We start from the raw sequence: 15,912 nt of genomic DNA, 5'->3' as shown, positions 1-15,912 counted from the left end.
ACAGAGCGTGACCTGCATGTGCCAGCAATGCACCTCACTCACCGTTCCTCCCCCTTTCCTTCTCCCGCCACAGTTGTTGGAGGATCGTGGCCATCTGCAACGTCCTCAGCAGGCGAGAGTTCGTCCCTGCTGGTGCGTGGCCTTTACGCGCCAACGACTCCAACCGGCCTATGCTGTGTTGTATTGTTTGCTTTACCTCTTTTGTACATATGGGCTATCTGTTTTATATATCCTCTTTGTTTTCTTTGTAATAGTTATCCAATCAGTATTTGAGTCTTCGGAACTCTATGTACACCTTGAAACCATTTTAACTAGTGGCTTAAGTTCTTGGCATCCATGTCAAGTTTCATTAGGCTCCTATCTTCAGAAGCATTGCCTCCACTTACTTTCATTCTTAGTATTTTTTTTGTTTTTCGGGTTACCTGACCCGAGTCTAATGTAATTTTCTTTTTCTTTTTCTTTTTTTTTAAAAAAAAAAACATCTTTGCCGCTGTTTACCACCCCAGTAGTACTGCCTCCGGGTTTGCAGCTGCTTTCTTTGGCCTTTTCTTTCTAAAAATGCACGTTTGCAACATCTGGTTATCCCAAAAAAGGATCGGTTGACTGAGTCTATAGAGTTTGAGAAATGATATTTTAAAAAAAAAATTAAAAAAAAAAGGCAAAGATAGTCGATAATTATGCCATGGGCCCATGAAGTGGCCAAATACCATTTCTTGTGGAGTTTATAAAGCCATTTGCCAAACACATGATTGATTTGGAATGAGGTTATAGCCTCATAGGTTGAAGTCGAGCTCAGAAATCTTTTAAAGAAAAATATATATATATATATTTATATATATACCCCTGAAACCGACAATGTTTCCCCAAAATCGAGTTAATGCACCCTCAAACTATTAAAAATTTGTCCATGTCTCCCATGACAAAAATATTCTTCATAATGTTTTAAAAAATTCTTAAAGTTATATTTTAAAAATAAAAACTAAAAAATATATATATAAATAAAAATAGATCCAAGGGGGTAAAAAAATTGTTTTTTTTTTCTTTTTCTTTTTCTTTTTTCAAATTTATAATGTATTATTGGAATTTTTTTAAAGTTATTTTTGTCTTTTTCTTAATCAATCACTAATTTGGAAGAAATATTAACAATAAAATAGTAGTTTGAAGAAGTAGAGTGATTGTTTGGAGAATATGTAGTTTTTTAAACAACAGCAACAGCAGCAACAAATGTATTATAAATTTAGACAGTAAATATTGGCTGTACTTTTTTTTTTTCCCTCCGTTTTGTCCTTGGATTTCTTTGATCCTGGGTTCGCCATTTCACTTGTAAACACTGTTCTAATCCATTTAGGGGATTATGTTTTTAGTTGAGAACAATCAAGAGTAATAATGTTTTTGAATTGCTAGTCTCTTAAGAAGCATAGTTTCTGCAATAAATCTGACACCAAATTACCTGCCTAATGCATTCCTGTGCTGGATGCAAGAACAATAAAAGGAACTCTCTCAGCCTAAAAGGAATTCTTCAAACTCTTTTATTGATATGTTTGAACGAGAAGACACACAAACACAACTATTGCATCATATTGGAAAAGGAAGTTAATGCAACTAATGACCAGCCTATATGGGAAAAGTGTCTAGAGCCATTTATGTCGAACAATATTTCTCTACGTAAGGAACAATGAACTTATTATTGTTCATTGATCTCAGATGGATTCTGATCGAACTTCCCGCAGCTGGACTTTGTTTTCAAAGCAGTGATAAAAGCCAAAGTGAGGGCCGAGTTAATAAAATATCAATTATAAATGGAAAAAGATAATAAAAAAAACAAAAAAAAAAACTACTCCTTACACACCTACCCTCTCACGTGGTGTGAGTCCCGCCTCATGTGAGAGGGTATGTGTGTAAGGAGTGCTTTTGTAACACTCCCCGTTATAAATAAATGGCTCATTTTGCAGCTTTCTAAACCATCCATGTCAAAGGACAAAAGCTCTTAACTTCTCTGAAAACTTCCAAACCCTCTTCTCTGAAAACTCCTCCGACCACAACACCATGGGAGGAGGGAAGCCTCCTCCCTCTTCTCTTCCCCTCCTCCTCCTTTCCCCCTCGCCTTTTTGGAGGCTTCTATCTTGCTAAAGTTTACTCTAACCCTACTTGACTCCTTGGAAGCATTATCTTTACTTTCTCTACCAATACCACAACCCCCACCGGCCCACTCTCTCTTCCACCGTGTCTACTGTTGAGTTTGGATAGGAACTTAGGTTGAGCTTTTTGAAACAAGATCTGCACTACTCAACCGGATTCCGCATGACACATGCCTCTCCACCGTGCTTCCTGCGGTCTTCCGTCTCCGTTGACACCAGCGGCACTCCCTCCGGACCTTCTCTCAATGGAGCGTGGCCTACACGCGCCACCGAGTGCACCTCACTCGCCGACAATTCCAACCGGCCTATATTGTGTTGTGTTGTTTGCTTTACCTCTTTTGTATATATGGGCTATCTGTTTTATGTATCCTCTTTGTTTCCTCTGTAATAGTTACCCAACCGGTATTTGGGTCTTCTGGACTCTATGTACACCTTGAAACCACCTTAACTGGTGCTTGAGTTTTTGGCATCCATGTCAAGCCTCACTAGGCTCATATCTTCAGAAGCATTGTCTCCGCTTACTTTCATTTATAGTGTTTTTTGGGTTACCCAGCCCGAATCTAATGTAATTTTCTTCTTCTTCTTTTTTTTTTAAAAAAAAAAAAAAAACACTTTGCCGCTGTTTACCACTCCAGTAGTACTGCCTCTAGGTAGGCAGCTGCTTTCTTTGGCCTTTTCTTTCTAAAAATGCAAGTTTGCGGTTGTCCCTAAAAGGATCTGTTGACTTAGTCTATAGAGTTTGAGAAATGATGTTTGAAAAAAGAAAGAAAGAAAAAAGGCAAAGATAGTCGATAGTTATGCCATGGGCTTTCATGGGCCCAATATCATTTCTTGTGTAGTTTATAAAGCCATTTGCCAAACGCAAGATTGACTTGGAATGGGGTTATAGGTTGAAGTCGAGCTCAGAAATCTTTTTAAAAGAAAAATATATATATTTATATATATACCCCTGAAACCGAAAATGTTGAGTAATTCTAAACGTCATACCCATGTCTCTCTTGTATCCCTTTAAAAATGATGTGACTTTTAAAATCACCATGTGATCAAAATTCAATTTTGATCAATCACAAGCTCAATGGTGATTTTAAAAGCCACCTCATTTTTAGAGGGACACAAGAGGGACATAGGTATGACATGTAGCATTACTCGAAAATGTTTCCCCAAAATTGAGTTAATGTCCTCTCAAAAAATTAAAAATTTGTCAATGTCCCCATGATAAAAATATTCTTCATTATGTTTTAAAAATATATAGATCCAAGGAGGTAAAAAAAATTGATTTTTTTCTCTTTTTTCTTTTTTCAAATTTTTAATGTATTATAAAATTTTTTAAGGTTATTTTTGTCTTTTTCTCAATCAATCACTAATTTGAAAGAAACATTAAAAATAAAATGATAGTTTGAAGGAGTAGAGCGGTCGTTTGGAGTATATGTACTTTTTTTTAAAAAGGTCGAAAAAAAAAAGCAGCAGCATCGGCAACAAACGTAACATAAATTTAGACAGTAAATATTAGCTGAATTTTTTTTTTTCCCTCTGTTTTGTCCTTGGATTTCTTTGATCCTGGGCTCGCCATTTCACTTGAAAACACTGTTCTAATTCATTTAGGGGATTATATATTTAGTTGAGAACCATCAAGAGTAATGTTTTTGAATTGCTACTCTTAAGAAGCTCTTATTTTTCAGTCTAATTTATCCCTCTCATAGTTTCTGCCATAAATCTGACACCGAATTACCTGCTTAATGCATTCCTGTGCTGGATGCAAGAACAAGAAAAGGAACTCTCTCAGCTCTCTCAGCCTAAAAGGAATTCTTCAAACTCTATTATTGATATGTTTGAACGAGAATACACACAAACACAAGGAAAAGGAAGTTAATGCAACTAATGACCAAAAGTGTCTAGAGTCATTTATGTCGAACAATATTTCTCTACGTAAGGAACAATGAACTTATAATTGTTCATTGATCTCAGATGGCTTCTGAACTTCCCGCAGCTGGACTGAGTTTTCAAAGCAGTGATAAAAGCCAAAGTGAGGGAATCGTTCATACCATGTATCTTGTTGCACGTGTGTGTCCCAGTGCTCTCCGCTGCTGCTCTTTCCATATTTGTGTACCCATCCTGAGCCGTTGTGGCCCTCACCCCATGTTCGATTCCACCTCTCGCCATACTTACCTTGCCACCAACTCTCTCCCTGCTTCACACCATGACCGTTGGGATCAAAGTTCTCATCCCATTTGTCACCCCACTTTGCCCAACCATCACCCTCACACCGTTCAGCCCATTTGTCAGTGTATTTCGTGCTGCCGCCATGTCCATCGTAATTCTCACCCCACCTGTCAATTGTAACAAAAATTGTATACATGTAAATATGGGAACAATATTATCTGGAAATAGCAAAAGAAGTTAGTCAATGAGCTATACTATGAATTCCCTGAACGAGAATTTGACGGGACAGGAATCATGAAACATGACTACAAGCATGAGATATGAGCAGCACAATCAATGAGCTACTCTGAAGGAATGTAGCTCTAAGACTTGGAACCCTTAGAAATTTACAGAAAGTTGGGATATTATACCATTCACCGTCAAGAGGAAAAGAGAAAGATCAATGTGCATCAAGGTCAACCAACAGGTGTTTTTGAGTTCCAAATATAATCCAATTTTATCTTCAAAAGCATCTTCAAAGAGTCTAAATATTATGGCCACTCTAGGATTGTCATTTTTACCACTTGCATAGAATAGAGGACCAGGGCACTTAATCTAATTCAAACATGAGGTTTGGTACGTGCCTTTCATGCCAAATATGGGCATGACCAGCCTCCAGGGGTGTGTTGGGATCAATGCTGCACCACTTGTGAGCCCATTTTTCAGCTTGGCCAGAGGCACTGTAATGTTCCCACCATTTCTCTTGCCACTCATCACCTTGTCCATTCTTTCCCCACTTGTCTGCAGTTTTCTCAAGATGAGCAAGCCCACAATCCTGCACAAATAGAAGCCAGAGTTCAGATCTCTCTAATCTGTTTTGCCAGATTCAAAAGTAAATTTTCTTTATTAAAAAAAATAAATCCTATGCAATACAAAGGGAAGGGGGGAGGCTGACCATCAAAAAATTGTAGAAAAGAAGGGAAAAAAACAAAAAAACAAAAAAAACAAAAAAAAAAAAAAACAAAACAAAACAAAACAAAACAAAAGGATCTCTCAACATGCCGGCAAATAATAAAAATCTTCCAACAGTTTGTAGTAGGTTCAATATCAGTAAAGGCAGCTAGTAATCATGCAGTTTGAGCAAATAGTCAGTGGAGTGGCTTTGAGCGGGCACAAGTATGTATTCCTATACTCAACTCAAATCAACAAAGCATTAATTCCAATTAAACTCAGGATCAGCTCTCAAGGTCAGCCAATTACACGGTCCGTTCGGTCAAATTTTGAGAAGTGTTTTAAATTTTGAAAAGAGTTACGAAAAAATAAAAGTTCAAATTTGATTTGTTGGGGGCCACCTTTGAGAAAATTTGAAAATTGGTTGGGTAAAATTTTGGAACTGTTTTGTAAACATGAAAATTTGAAAAATATTTTAATAATTTTTTTTTTTTAAAAAAAAAAAAAAAAATGTAGAACCACAGTGGCGAGACCTAGACGCTGGCCACTGTGGTGGCCACCACACAACACCACTTCTTCTTTTTCAAAATATATATATATATATATATATATATATATATATATATATATATATATATATATATATTGTGTTCTATTTTTTAAAAAGTGTTTTGAGTTTTTGGAAGAGTTTTGTAATTTGTCTTGAAAATTTTGTTAGTAGTAGGGCCACATCTGAAAATCCCTTTGGTTAACTAGTTTTGAAAAGATTTTTCAGTGTTTGAGAAGTAAACAGAGTTTTACAACATTTTACCAAACATTCCCTAAACTTTTGATGCTGCACTCTTTACCAGTGGCCTTAATTTTATGCATGAGGGCATACTTGTCGCGGTACTTGAAACCACAGAAGCAGTGAAAGCCTCATTAAGCTACCGATTGTTTTTTTTTTTTTTTGATAAGTCATTAAGCTACCGATTGTTGCAAGTTAAGCCATGGAAACACTGTCTACCACAAAGTATGGTTACCTAGCTACAATAAAGCAGACAGGTAAATCCAATTCCATTAAGAGAACTATGCTTTTCTTTTTTGTGATACAGCGAAAGTAAGAGAACTGCAGTTCAGAAAGGAGATTCTTACTAACCTCCCACATTGACTCTGTCCAATATTCACGCCAAACATTGCCAGTTGCATCACGTCCCGATTTTTCTGAACCAAGTTCCTTGTGGCCAAACTCGTCAGAAGCCTCCCAGAACTTGTCTTGCCACTCAACAACTTGATCAGCACTAACACCTCTTTTCATTGTCCACCTGCAAATCACACCATCAGGTCTACGCTCAACTCCAGTCTCCTTCCACCACCTTGATCCATCAGGATTCACTCCATGGGGCAATGGCTCATCCACCTTATGAAGAGCATGAGCCGCTTGTGCCGCATGTGCTGAAAATTGAACACCAAATTCATGTTCCTCTTTTAAGAAAGGTGTCTCCAAACTGGAATCAGAGGTTTCCACTTTCTCAACCGCAATCAATGACTGAAGGGGTGGAAGAGGAGGCTTGTTGTTGCTTTCAGAGAATTTACTCTCAAATGGAAGTGAGATAAAACCCACGGGCCGTTCTTGCTCAAGAACTGGATTGGTTGGAGTAGGAAACACCGAAGACCTTCCAGCTAGCTGCGTGTTATTGACACCATCCGAATTTTTGCTATCCACAGGGGGTGTCCAGGACCAAAAATCTGGACCTGGAGTTTCACTTCCAGAATTCTCCGACCGAGGGACGAAGATGCTTTGCTTCCGAGTACCTGGTTAAATTCAAATTGTAGCTTTGAATTTCGAAGAACATTACGTGACATGGCTCCTTGGAAAAACTACTAACATGGGACTTTTAGTTGAATTACCTCCAAAGACTATTTGGCAAGTACCATAAGCAAAGTATAAGGACCATGAAAGTCTATTTATATTCTATCAACCACTCACTCTTATAACTATTATGGGCTCGTTTGGGTGTTCAACTTTTTTGTAATATATTCTACTATATTCAATTATGTTCTACTATAGTCAAAATTGTGAATACCGATGAAATTTGTTTTTTAAAATTATGTTTGAATAGTTTAGAGAATCTGAAACAAAATTTAAAAAAGATGTTTGAGAGTGTGAATTGAATTGAATATAATTGTGAAAAATAAATATAAAAATAATTTTATTATAATTTTTAAACTAAAAACTGATTTTAAAAAAAAAAATCAAAAAACAAAATAAAATTGAGGTGATTCCAGTGGTTGGATCGGCCACCCCCAGCCACTATTTTGAGGGTAGCGAGTCACACCCGAAAATCAATCGGGGGTGGCTCAGCCGCCCACCATTAATTTTGAGGGTGGCCCCAATCCACCCCACAGCCGCTATTTTGAGGGTGGCTCAAATCAGACGAGGGTGGTTGAGCTACGCTCGAAAATCGATTTTCGGGCGTGGCTCAGCCACCCACCACTAACCACTCCCTAGGGTGGCTCGGCCACTATAGGGTTTTTTTTTTTAGTTGGGTTAATTTTTTTATTATTATTAGGTTGAAAAACAGGTCGGGTAAAACCCGAGTACAATTTTAACTTAAAAAACCAACACAAACAACTTTTTCAAATATAATCAAATAGACAGAAATTTCCTACAAATCGGTTTGCAAAAAATTTTCTACAACCCACATGTAAGAGTGACATGTGTCCTTCAAACATGTGAGAATCACATATTTTTTTTATTAATGCTGTTAAAAAAACATATAAGAAGCAAATGCTATTAAAACAACAAGTGCTTCTCACATGCCAAGGGACACATGCCACTCTTACATGTGAGTTATGAAAAATTTCCTACAAACCGGTTTATAGAAAATTTCTGTCCACTCTCTCATGCTTCCATACTTTTTAACGAACAGAAATTTACTACAAACTAGTTTGTAGAAAATATCTTACGACTCACGTATAAGAGTAACATATGTCCGTTGACACATGAGAAGCACATATTTTTTTATTAATGCTATTAAAAAAATATGTGAGAAGCACATTCAGTGCCGAGGGACACATATTACTCTTACACGTGAGTTGTAAGATATTTCTTACAAACCGGTTCGTAAGAAATTTCAGTCTCTTTTTAAGGATTAAAGGAGAGAAAATGTCAACAAATATAACAATGATGAATTAAAAAAAGCTATAGGATGATTCGAGTCCAGAGTAACGAAAAACCGAAAAAAAAAAAAAACAATTCCAATCCAAAAACGAACATTAAATGCGGAAAGTCCGACTACCTTCTTGATTAGCACTCTTCGAATCTCCAGAGCCCGAAGACCCGGACCCGCCGGAACCCGCGACCTCCGACCTCGGCCCGTCCTCGTCCAGAATCGCGCGGGCGGCTGCTATGGCGGCGGCGGCGCGATCGACGACCTGCATTCGCTGGACCCGATCCCGCTCCTCGCTCGGGACCTCCAGAATCTTCTCAAACTCCTCGCTCTTCTTCTTCACGTCTTCGACGCTCCGATCTTCGGTTCCGGCGGAGTTAGCGGCGATCTGCTGAAACTCGATCGCCTTCCTCTCTCTATCCTGCGCACTCCTCCACATGTCGAGGTACGACGACGAGTCCCCGCCATCCGAAACTCTAGCTCTCAACAGCCCTCTGCTCCTTGCTCGCCCGGCCGGTACCGCTTTCTCTGGTACTAGCACTCGAACGAATTGGTGTATGTGGTTGAGCTTGCGTGAGAGGAGGAGGTCCGCGGCGTGTGTTGTGGGGCGTGGATTGACGCCGAGATGGGACGCCATTTTGGGTGGCAGGGAGTAAGTGTGAGAGAACGGGAATGGAGGAAGTGGCGATGGATTTTTAAACTTTAGACTCGGGAAGCTTGAGCTCTACTTTTTGGGCTTCGGAGGATCTTGTGGGCTTTAGTAAAGAGAGATATTTCCGTGTGATCGAAGGCAGGTTGCGATGCTGTGTGATGTTGTTGTTGGGCACTTGGGGCACAGACGCGACGGATTTTCTTTTGTTTTTTTGCGTCGAGGCCGATGGGTGGAGCGCCAGACGTGGGTATGTTGACGCGTGGCATTGGCGGGCTGAAGTGTCGTTTCTTCGGTCAGGTGAATTTGGATTTGCGTTTTGAATACTTGCAATTTAAAATTTAAAAACGTTAACTTTTTTTAAAAAAAATATTATAAAATAAAATTATCATTACACTTTTAAAATTGTGCATTTTAAAAAACATATCTCTTATCTGCTATTCGAAAACAAGAAAAAAAAAATCAACACTTTTAAGTCACAATTTTTAAAAAAACATATTTTAAAACCATGCATTTTTTATAATTTACTTTAAAATTACACTTTTACCATTTAAAATAGGAAGGGTGACAATTCAATTTCATGTATTGAGTTTAAATCATATCGAGATATGGGTATAAAATTATATAGGTCAGCTCTAACTCGATCTATTTAATTAAACGAATCAAATCTTTTAATTTTATTTCTTTAATTTTATATTGGGTTCCTATTATATTTACAAGTCATATAAAAAACAGTTTGTCATTATATCGAATATCAAATTTAAATCGTATCAACGCATAAGTACATAGCGATATAAATTAATCTTAACCTATATTCCTTAATCATTATCTTTAAATTTTATATTTGAATGGTATCAAATGTGTAAATCACATCAAAAACTGTCAACCGTACAAAATAATAATAATCATTGGCGTGAAGCTCAATTATTTTCCCACGGCAAACCCATTTTTATGTGGCGCAAGTGTCGGCAAGACTGTTATAAGTTTGAAATTTGTACGCACACAAGGAGAGTGTTAGGGGGGAAGTTTTTGATTGAAGAAGACATAAAGTTGATAAGATAAAAAGGGTGGTTGTTGATGAGTGTTTGATTGAACAAATGGCCTTCCAAGTGGAGAGATGGGAGTAGTTTTATTTTAAGGATAATTGCATCGTTGGTTCCTGTGGTATATCATAATTTTTTTTTATTCTCTATAATTTAAAAAATTCAGGGGAGGTCCTCGTGATATGCAATAATTACAAATCGATCTCTGGCATCAAATTCTGTTAAAATTTTTAACAGATTCCGTCAAATGCCACGTCAGCGCCACGTGTCGCCAATAAGATGGCGACACGTGTCTACTGTAATAAAAAAATATAAATTTATTAAAAAATAAATAAAAATACTTATTTTTTTTTTTATTTTTTTTTTTTTAAAAAAAAAAAAAAAAAAAAAAAGTTGAAGGCCACCCCCAAAGGGGTGGCTTGGCCGCCCCCAGCCACTGGGGGTGGCCACGTGCCACCCCTAGTGGCTGCAGGGGGTGGCGCGCGGCCACCCCCAAGGCCCAGGGGGTGGCCGCGCGCCACCCCAGGTGGCCTCTGGGGGAAGGCCACCCCCAATGGCCTTGGGGTGGCCGTGCGCCACCCCCAATGGCCTTGGGGTGGCCGTGCGCCACCCCCATGGGCTGGGGGTGGCCTGGCCACCCCCTTTCCCCATTTTTTTTTTCTTTTTTTTTTTAAAAAAAATAATTATTATTTTTATTTATTTTTTAATAAATTTATATTATTTTATTAAGATTAGACATGTCAGCGCCACGTGTCGCGTGTCACTAATAAGATGACGACACGTGGCGCTGACGTGACATTTGACGGAATCTGTTAAAAATTTTAACAGAATTTGATGCTAGGGATCGATTTGTAATTATTGCATAACAGAAGGACCTCACATGAACTTTTTAAACCATAGGGAGTGAAAAATAATTATGGTATACCACAGTGACCAACGGTGCAATTATCCCTTTATTTTATCTATGAATTGAATGATTGTATCCAATTTAAATTACGTCTTTTAGGATCATTCTGCTAGGATTATTTTTATCATACTTGCTAATTGGATTTAGAGATATAATATGTTCATAACTTTTATATAATTTTTGTATAATTTTAACAACTTTTTTAAAATTAATCATTGAATATGTATGATTCACGTGTAGAAAAACATATCCAATAATTTATTTATTTATTTTTTTTTAAAAAAAAAATTGTTAGAATTATATTGAAGTTATAGAAAGGTTGTAAATATTTCATAAATTTATTTCAAAACATTGAAATTGTTGGGGAAGATAATATCCTAGATAATATAATAATAAGGTGGAAGGCTATAAAATATTATAAGGTAAGTGGAGACCCCCATAAAAGAGGACAAAGCATAAAGAGGAGGGATCTTTTTCCCTTTTGGCCGGAGACCACTCGTCTCCCCATCCCTCAACTCCTTCTCACTTTCTCCATCTCTCCCTTTGTCTCTTTCTCCCTTTCTCTTGTTCCTCCGCACCAAACACTATTTTTTCTTCACTCCAAATGCATACATGTTAACATAGGTCTCGATGTGTCTTTGTTCTCTAACCGGAGATTCCCTGATTTTGTAGGAACATCACTCTCACATCGCAAAATCTCATAAAAGCTTGATGCTTCGAAAGTGACAGATACCTCATTCTTGAGTCTAACCCGTATCTCTAACTGGAAAATCTCTTTAATTAAAGGCTTCCTTCGGTATATATGGCATGTCAGCTCCTGTCTAAATTATTAAGCAACAGGGAGCAAGAGGAATATACCTAAAAGAAAATGAAGACTCACCTTTCGCATATATCCTAAATATAAATATAAGAGAGCATCCACTAAAGAGTTGACACATCATTAAAAGACTAAAATACACTATGCATAAAAAGCACCCAATATTTTTCCTTTTCAAAGAGCACCACCTATTTAGCCACCCGCCGCCGGATTCCACCAACGGCCACCGCCAAATCTTCGCCAGATTCCGCTGCCAACCAATCCTCCAGCCATGTCACTGTGACTCATTCTTCGACCAAAACAGTCGGATCCCAACCAACTGGCCGGAATCTGGTCGTTCCCCGGCCAAAATGATCGGATCTGGCCCCTCCCCAGCCGAATCCCGCCCGGCCAGTCGGGATCTAGCCCTTCCCCGGCCATAACGGCCAGATTCTGACCTGTTTTCCAGGGAAACATGCTCGAGAGTTTCCTTCCGGCCGAATTTCGGCCAATTGGGCAGGGAAACATGCTTGTGAGTTTCCTTAGAAAGTGAGAGTACTGAGAGGGGGATTGATTTGGTGTTTTTAAGTTTATAATATTTTTGTTGTAATTTTTGATTTTTTATGAGTTGTTAACTTATAATTGGATGCTTTAAAACCTTTGTTTTACAGTCCATTCTTATTGAAGATAAACTCTAAATATAAAGATAAATGAATCAAAATTTATAAATTAAAAATTAAAATTAAAAAGATTAAAAAATCTTTTTTATAATAAATGTATTTTATAATATTATTAGAAAACTTCTTCGAAACCCAAAAATTTAAACTAAAGAATTGAGTAGGATCCCAATTTAGATATCATAAATGTAAATGGTTAATATAATATAATCGAAAACCACAAATTTAAAAGAATAATAAAAACTATTAAGAAATATTTACAATGTTGTATTATAATTTTATTATAAAACTTCTTCCGAGCCATAAATTTAAAACAAAGAGTTGATGAGTAGAATTTCAGTTTTTTTTGTAATGGGCACTGGCCTTGACTAGAGTTTAATAGTTGGACAAAATATTATTGGTCGAGAGTTAGGCCCATAGTGAGGCCCAAATATTAGGCTTGAAAACTCAAAGAATTAGGGTTAGGAATAATTTCTCTTTTTATTTCTTTTTATTTTTAAATGTAATTGCCCTTCTTTCTTTTACATTTCAGTTCAATTCCATAATCATTTGCCCATCTTTTTTCAAAATTTTAGTTTAATTCCATAATCATATCCATTCGTTCCATCACAGTCCATATATGCCAATTACATCATTCCTATACAATTCCACCCATCAGCGGTATCAAAGCCAAACAAACAATTCTACAACGGCGGCCGCAAGATTTGTCCATGTAACCGTTATATACCTTCATGATAGAAATTCTGTGCACCTTAAAAAAAAAAAAAAAAAGAGAAGAAATTCTGTGATTACTATGATCAAGATCGATCGAGCTTGATTGTTGCGCGCCAATATATGTATATTAATTCGACAACTTTTTTATAGCATTACGTATTTACAAGTAACATTGGATGCTAAGCAAAAACATTGAAAATGCAAAGCATCATACAAAAAGAAAATAAATAAATCGAAACATTGGATGCTAATCAAAAGTAACTATATATGGGCCATGGATGGGCACCCTAGTCCCTAGCTACTTCTAAATCACTCTACGACGTACGTATTCCAGAAGCACCACCAGCGCCACCTACACATCTGTCACCGATACTAGATAGCTAAATTCTTAAACTCCAATCCTCACCGGCCCATCCATGCACCTCCTACACGTCTGGCCAAGTCGGGGGACTGATATGCGGTGGCTGAGGAAAATAATCCGGCCACTCCGGCCCCGGTGGCACATAATCAGGTGGATCCGGCAGCACCACATACGGTTTCGGATGCGGGATTTCGGGGTCCGGACGTGGCGGTATACTCGGTTTCGGGAGTTCCGGTCCCGTGTCCGGCTGTGGCGGCACCGGCGGCGTAGGGAATTCCGGTCCCGGTTTTGGCTCTGGAGTAGCAAACGGTGGAGGGTTAGTGTTCACTTCAGCTGGAGTACCACCGGGGTCGATCTCTGGAGTAGAAGGAACTTGTGGCACTTCCAGGGGGCCGCTCTCGCCGGGGTCATTGACCACCAACCGTGCCGAGAGACGCATCGGACTTTTGTGTAAGATTGGATTGTAGGAAAGCAACAAGGGTGGTGGAGCTTTTGCAGGGGCTGAGCTGAGTGAACAAAATGGGATGGTTCTTTTCATGAGGTTCGACGAAATTGCAGAGAGAGAGGACATTTTTGCTTCGATATCGATAATTCAAGTGTTTTACAGTTCTGTCTAATACAACGCTAAAAACGACAGGCATTATAAGTAGCAGGAATGTACGTGTTCATACGAGGATTAGAGCAGGAAAGGATACGATTGTCAGAATTCAGGTGTCGCCTGTCGGTGACACATGGACCGATGGACATGCGTGGCAGTTGGGAGCTGAAGACGCCTACCTGATGTCATGCAAAAGAGTACAACGACTCGATCTGTACCAATCCCGGCCTCAGTTCATTCCTCAGTTGCCCACGTGTCCTTTTAAGCTTCGGTATTAACACAAGAGTCTAACTTAATAGATTTTTTTGGCCTTCATCACAAAATATGTTAGATGAGTTATCCCAACTTTATAATTTGTTGACACGTGTTAATATATTATCGGAGTCACGTTAATTTTATTTTAAAAAAATTTAGTACTTTCAAATTACACGACAAATTATATATATAAAATTGTAAAACGTCTAACATTTTTTTTTTTTTATATCAAATCTTATGAGATGTAGTAAAATTGTGTTCGTGCACCTTTTTTATGTTTCTTTTTTAGTTAATGCAAAATATTATATTGCCTTTATCTTAATATACATACAAAATCTTGTTTTGGTATGATTAGATTTTACTTGTTTCTATTGTACAATTCATTTGTAACTTCTAATTTCTGCAAATGGTTAAGAATCATTTGATTGATCAGCTCCAATCCAAGTTTATGATCACTTTTTATTTGGAGTATTACAATTTTTATCACGATTTCTTTAAAAACGTATGTGGCAATTTACATTTTATGAAAATTGTTAACGTGTTAAGTGTTACGTGGACTATCACATCAGCTTATGAACGTGGTAAGTATCACACAGTGGCGGACCTATTTAGGGTAGTTCCCCCCCCCCCCACCAATTTTTTTTCTTCAATTTGGCCCCCCCAAATTCTCAAGGCCGGCTTTGCCACTAGTATCAAATGAATTGTCACGTGACAATTTATATTTTAATGACTGACGTGATAAGTGGCACGTAAACTCTCACATCAATTTAAGAACTTTATAATAAAAGCTGCAATAATCCTAACAACATTTTATTTTGAAATATGCAACCCACATTTCCTTTGAACCGAGCAAAAGACCTCCCTAATCCATTTTAAAGGTGCCCTATCTTAAAATTCATACTAAACAAATTTTGTACCTAAATTTTATTGGGATTTGGCTTAGGTAATAATAAAAAAAAAAAAAAAAAAATACAGCACATATGATGCAGTTTTTTCAACATTCAACTTTAATGCACAATTTTTTATTAAAAAGAGAGAGTAAAATTAAATCTAACCGTTAAGCCAAATCCATCTTATTTGAGGCAAACCAGTACCCGAGGTATCTTAATAGTCATATAAATCATTTTGGGACAATGATATATATATATATATTTTTTTTTTATCATAATCTCTCAATGAAGTTTGGAAAATCGTAGATACTAGATAATATGTTTAATTAAATAGTTCTTATTTTATTATATTATTTTTAAATTTAGTGAGACATATAGTAAAATTATAAATAAATCAATAATCTTCTAAAAATAATAAATTTTTAATTAGTAAAAAAATTTGTACAATTTAATTCAAAAAATCAGAATCAAAAGTTTGAAAAATTATTTTGACAAACGTAGAGGATTTTATTAATTAGGGATAAATATATTTTAGCCCCCAAACTATCACTCTTTCTCCGGATGGCCCCCCAAACTACCAATGCTTAGATTATGGTCCCCCAAACTACTTTCTGATTTTTTGGCTCCATCCGTCTATTTATG

General features: G+C 37.3%; 2 protein-coding genes across 2 annotated transcripts; both read right to left on the bottom strand.

Annotated features, from left to right (window-relative positions):
* Positions 1-3,932: 3,932 nt before the first annotated feature.
* Positions 3,933-9,172, bottom strand: LOC133874906 (protein LIKE EARLY STARVATION, chloroplastic). The gene is made up of 4 exons (XM_062312818.1): positions 8,510-9,172; positions 6,367-7,022; positions 4,922-5,112; positions 3,933-4,465 (listed from the first exon to the last, which is right to left on the bottom strand). The coding sequence occupies exons 1-4, from the start codon at positions 9,015-9,017 to the stop codon at positions 4,081-4,083; spliced, it is 1,740 nt and encodes a 579-aa protein (XP_062168802.1). The 5' UTR covers positions 9,018-9,172; the 3' UTR covers positions 3,933-4,080.
* A 4,419-nt stretch (positions 9,173-13,591) lies between these two features.
* On the bottom strand, positions 13,592-14,098 carry LOC133879007 (pollen-specific leucine-rich repeat extensin-like protein 4). The gene has a single exon (XM_062317581.1). The coding sequence runs from the start codon at positions 14,096-14,098 to the stop codon at positions 13,592-13,594; it is 507 nt and encodes a 168-aa protein (XP_062173565.1).
* Positions 14,099-15,912: the final 1,814 nt, after the last annotated feature.

Source organism: Alnus glutinosa, chromosome 1 (genome assembly GCF_958979055.1).
Source record: "Alnus glutinosa chromosome 1, dhAlnGlut1.1, whole genome shotgun sequence".
NCBI classification, from domain to species: domain Eukaryota; kingdom Viridiplantae; phylum Streptophyta; class Magnoliopsida; order Fagales; family Betulaceae; genus Alnus; species Alnus glutinosa.
Note: the sequence above shows the minus strand (reverse complement) of the source record. Positions and strands in the feature narration are given on the sequence as shown.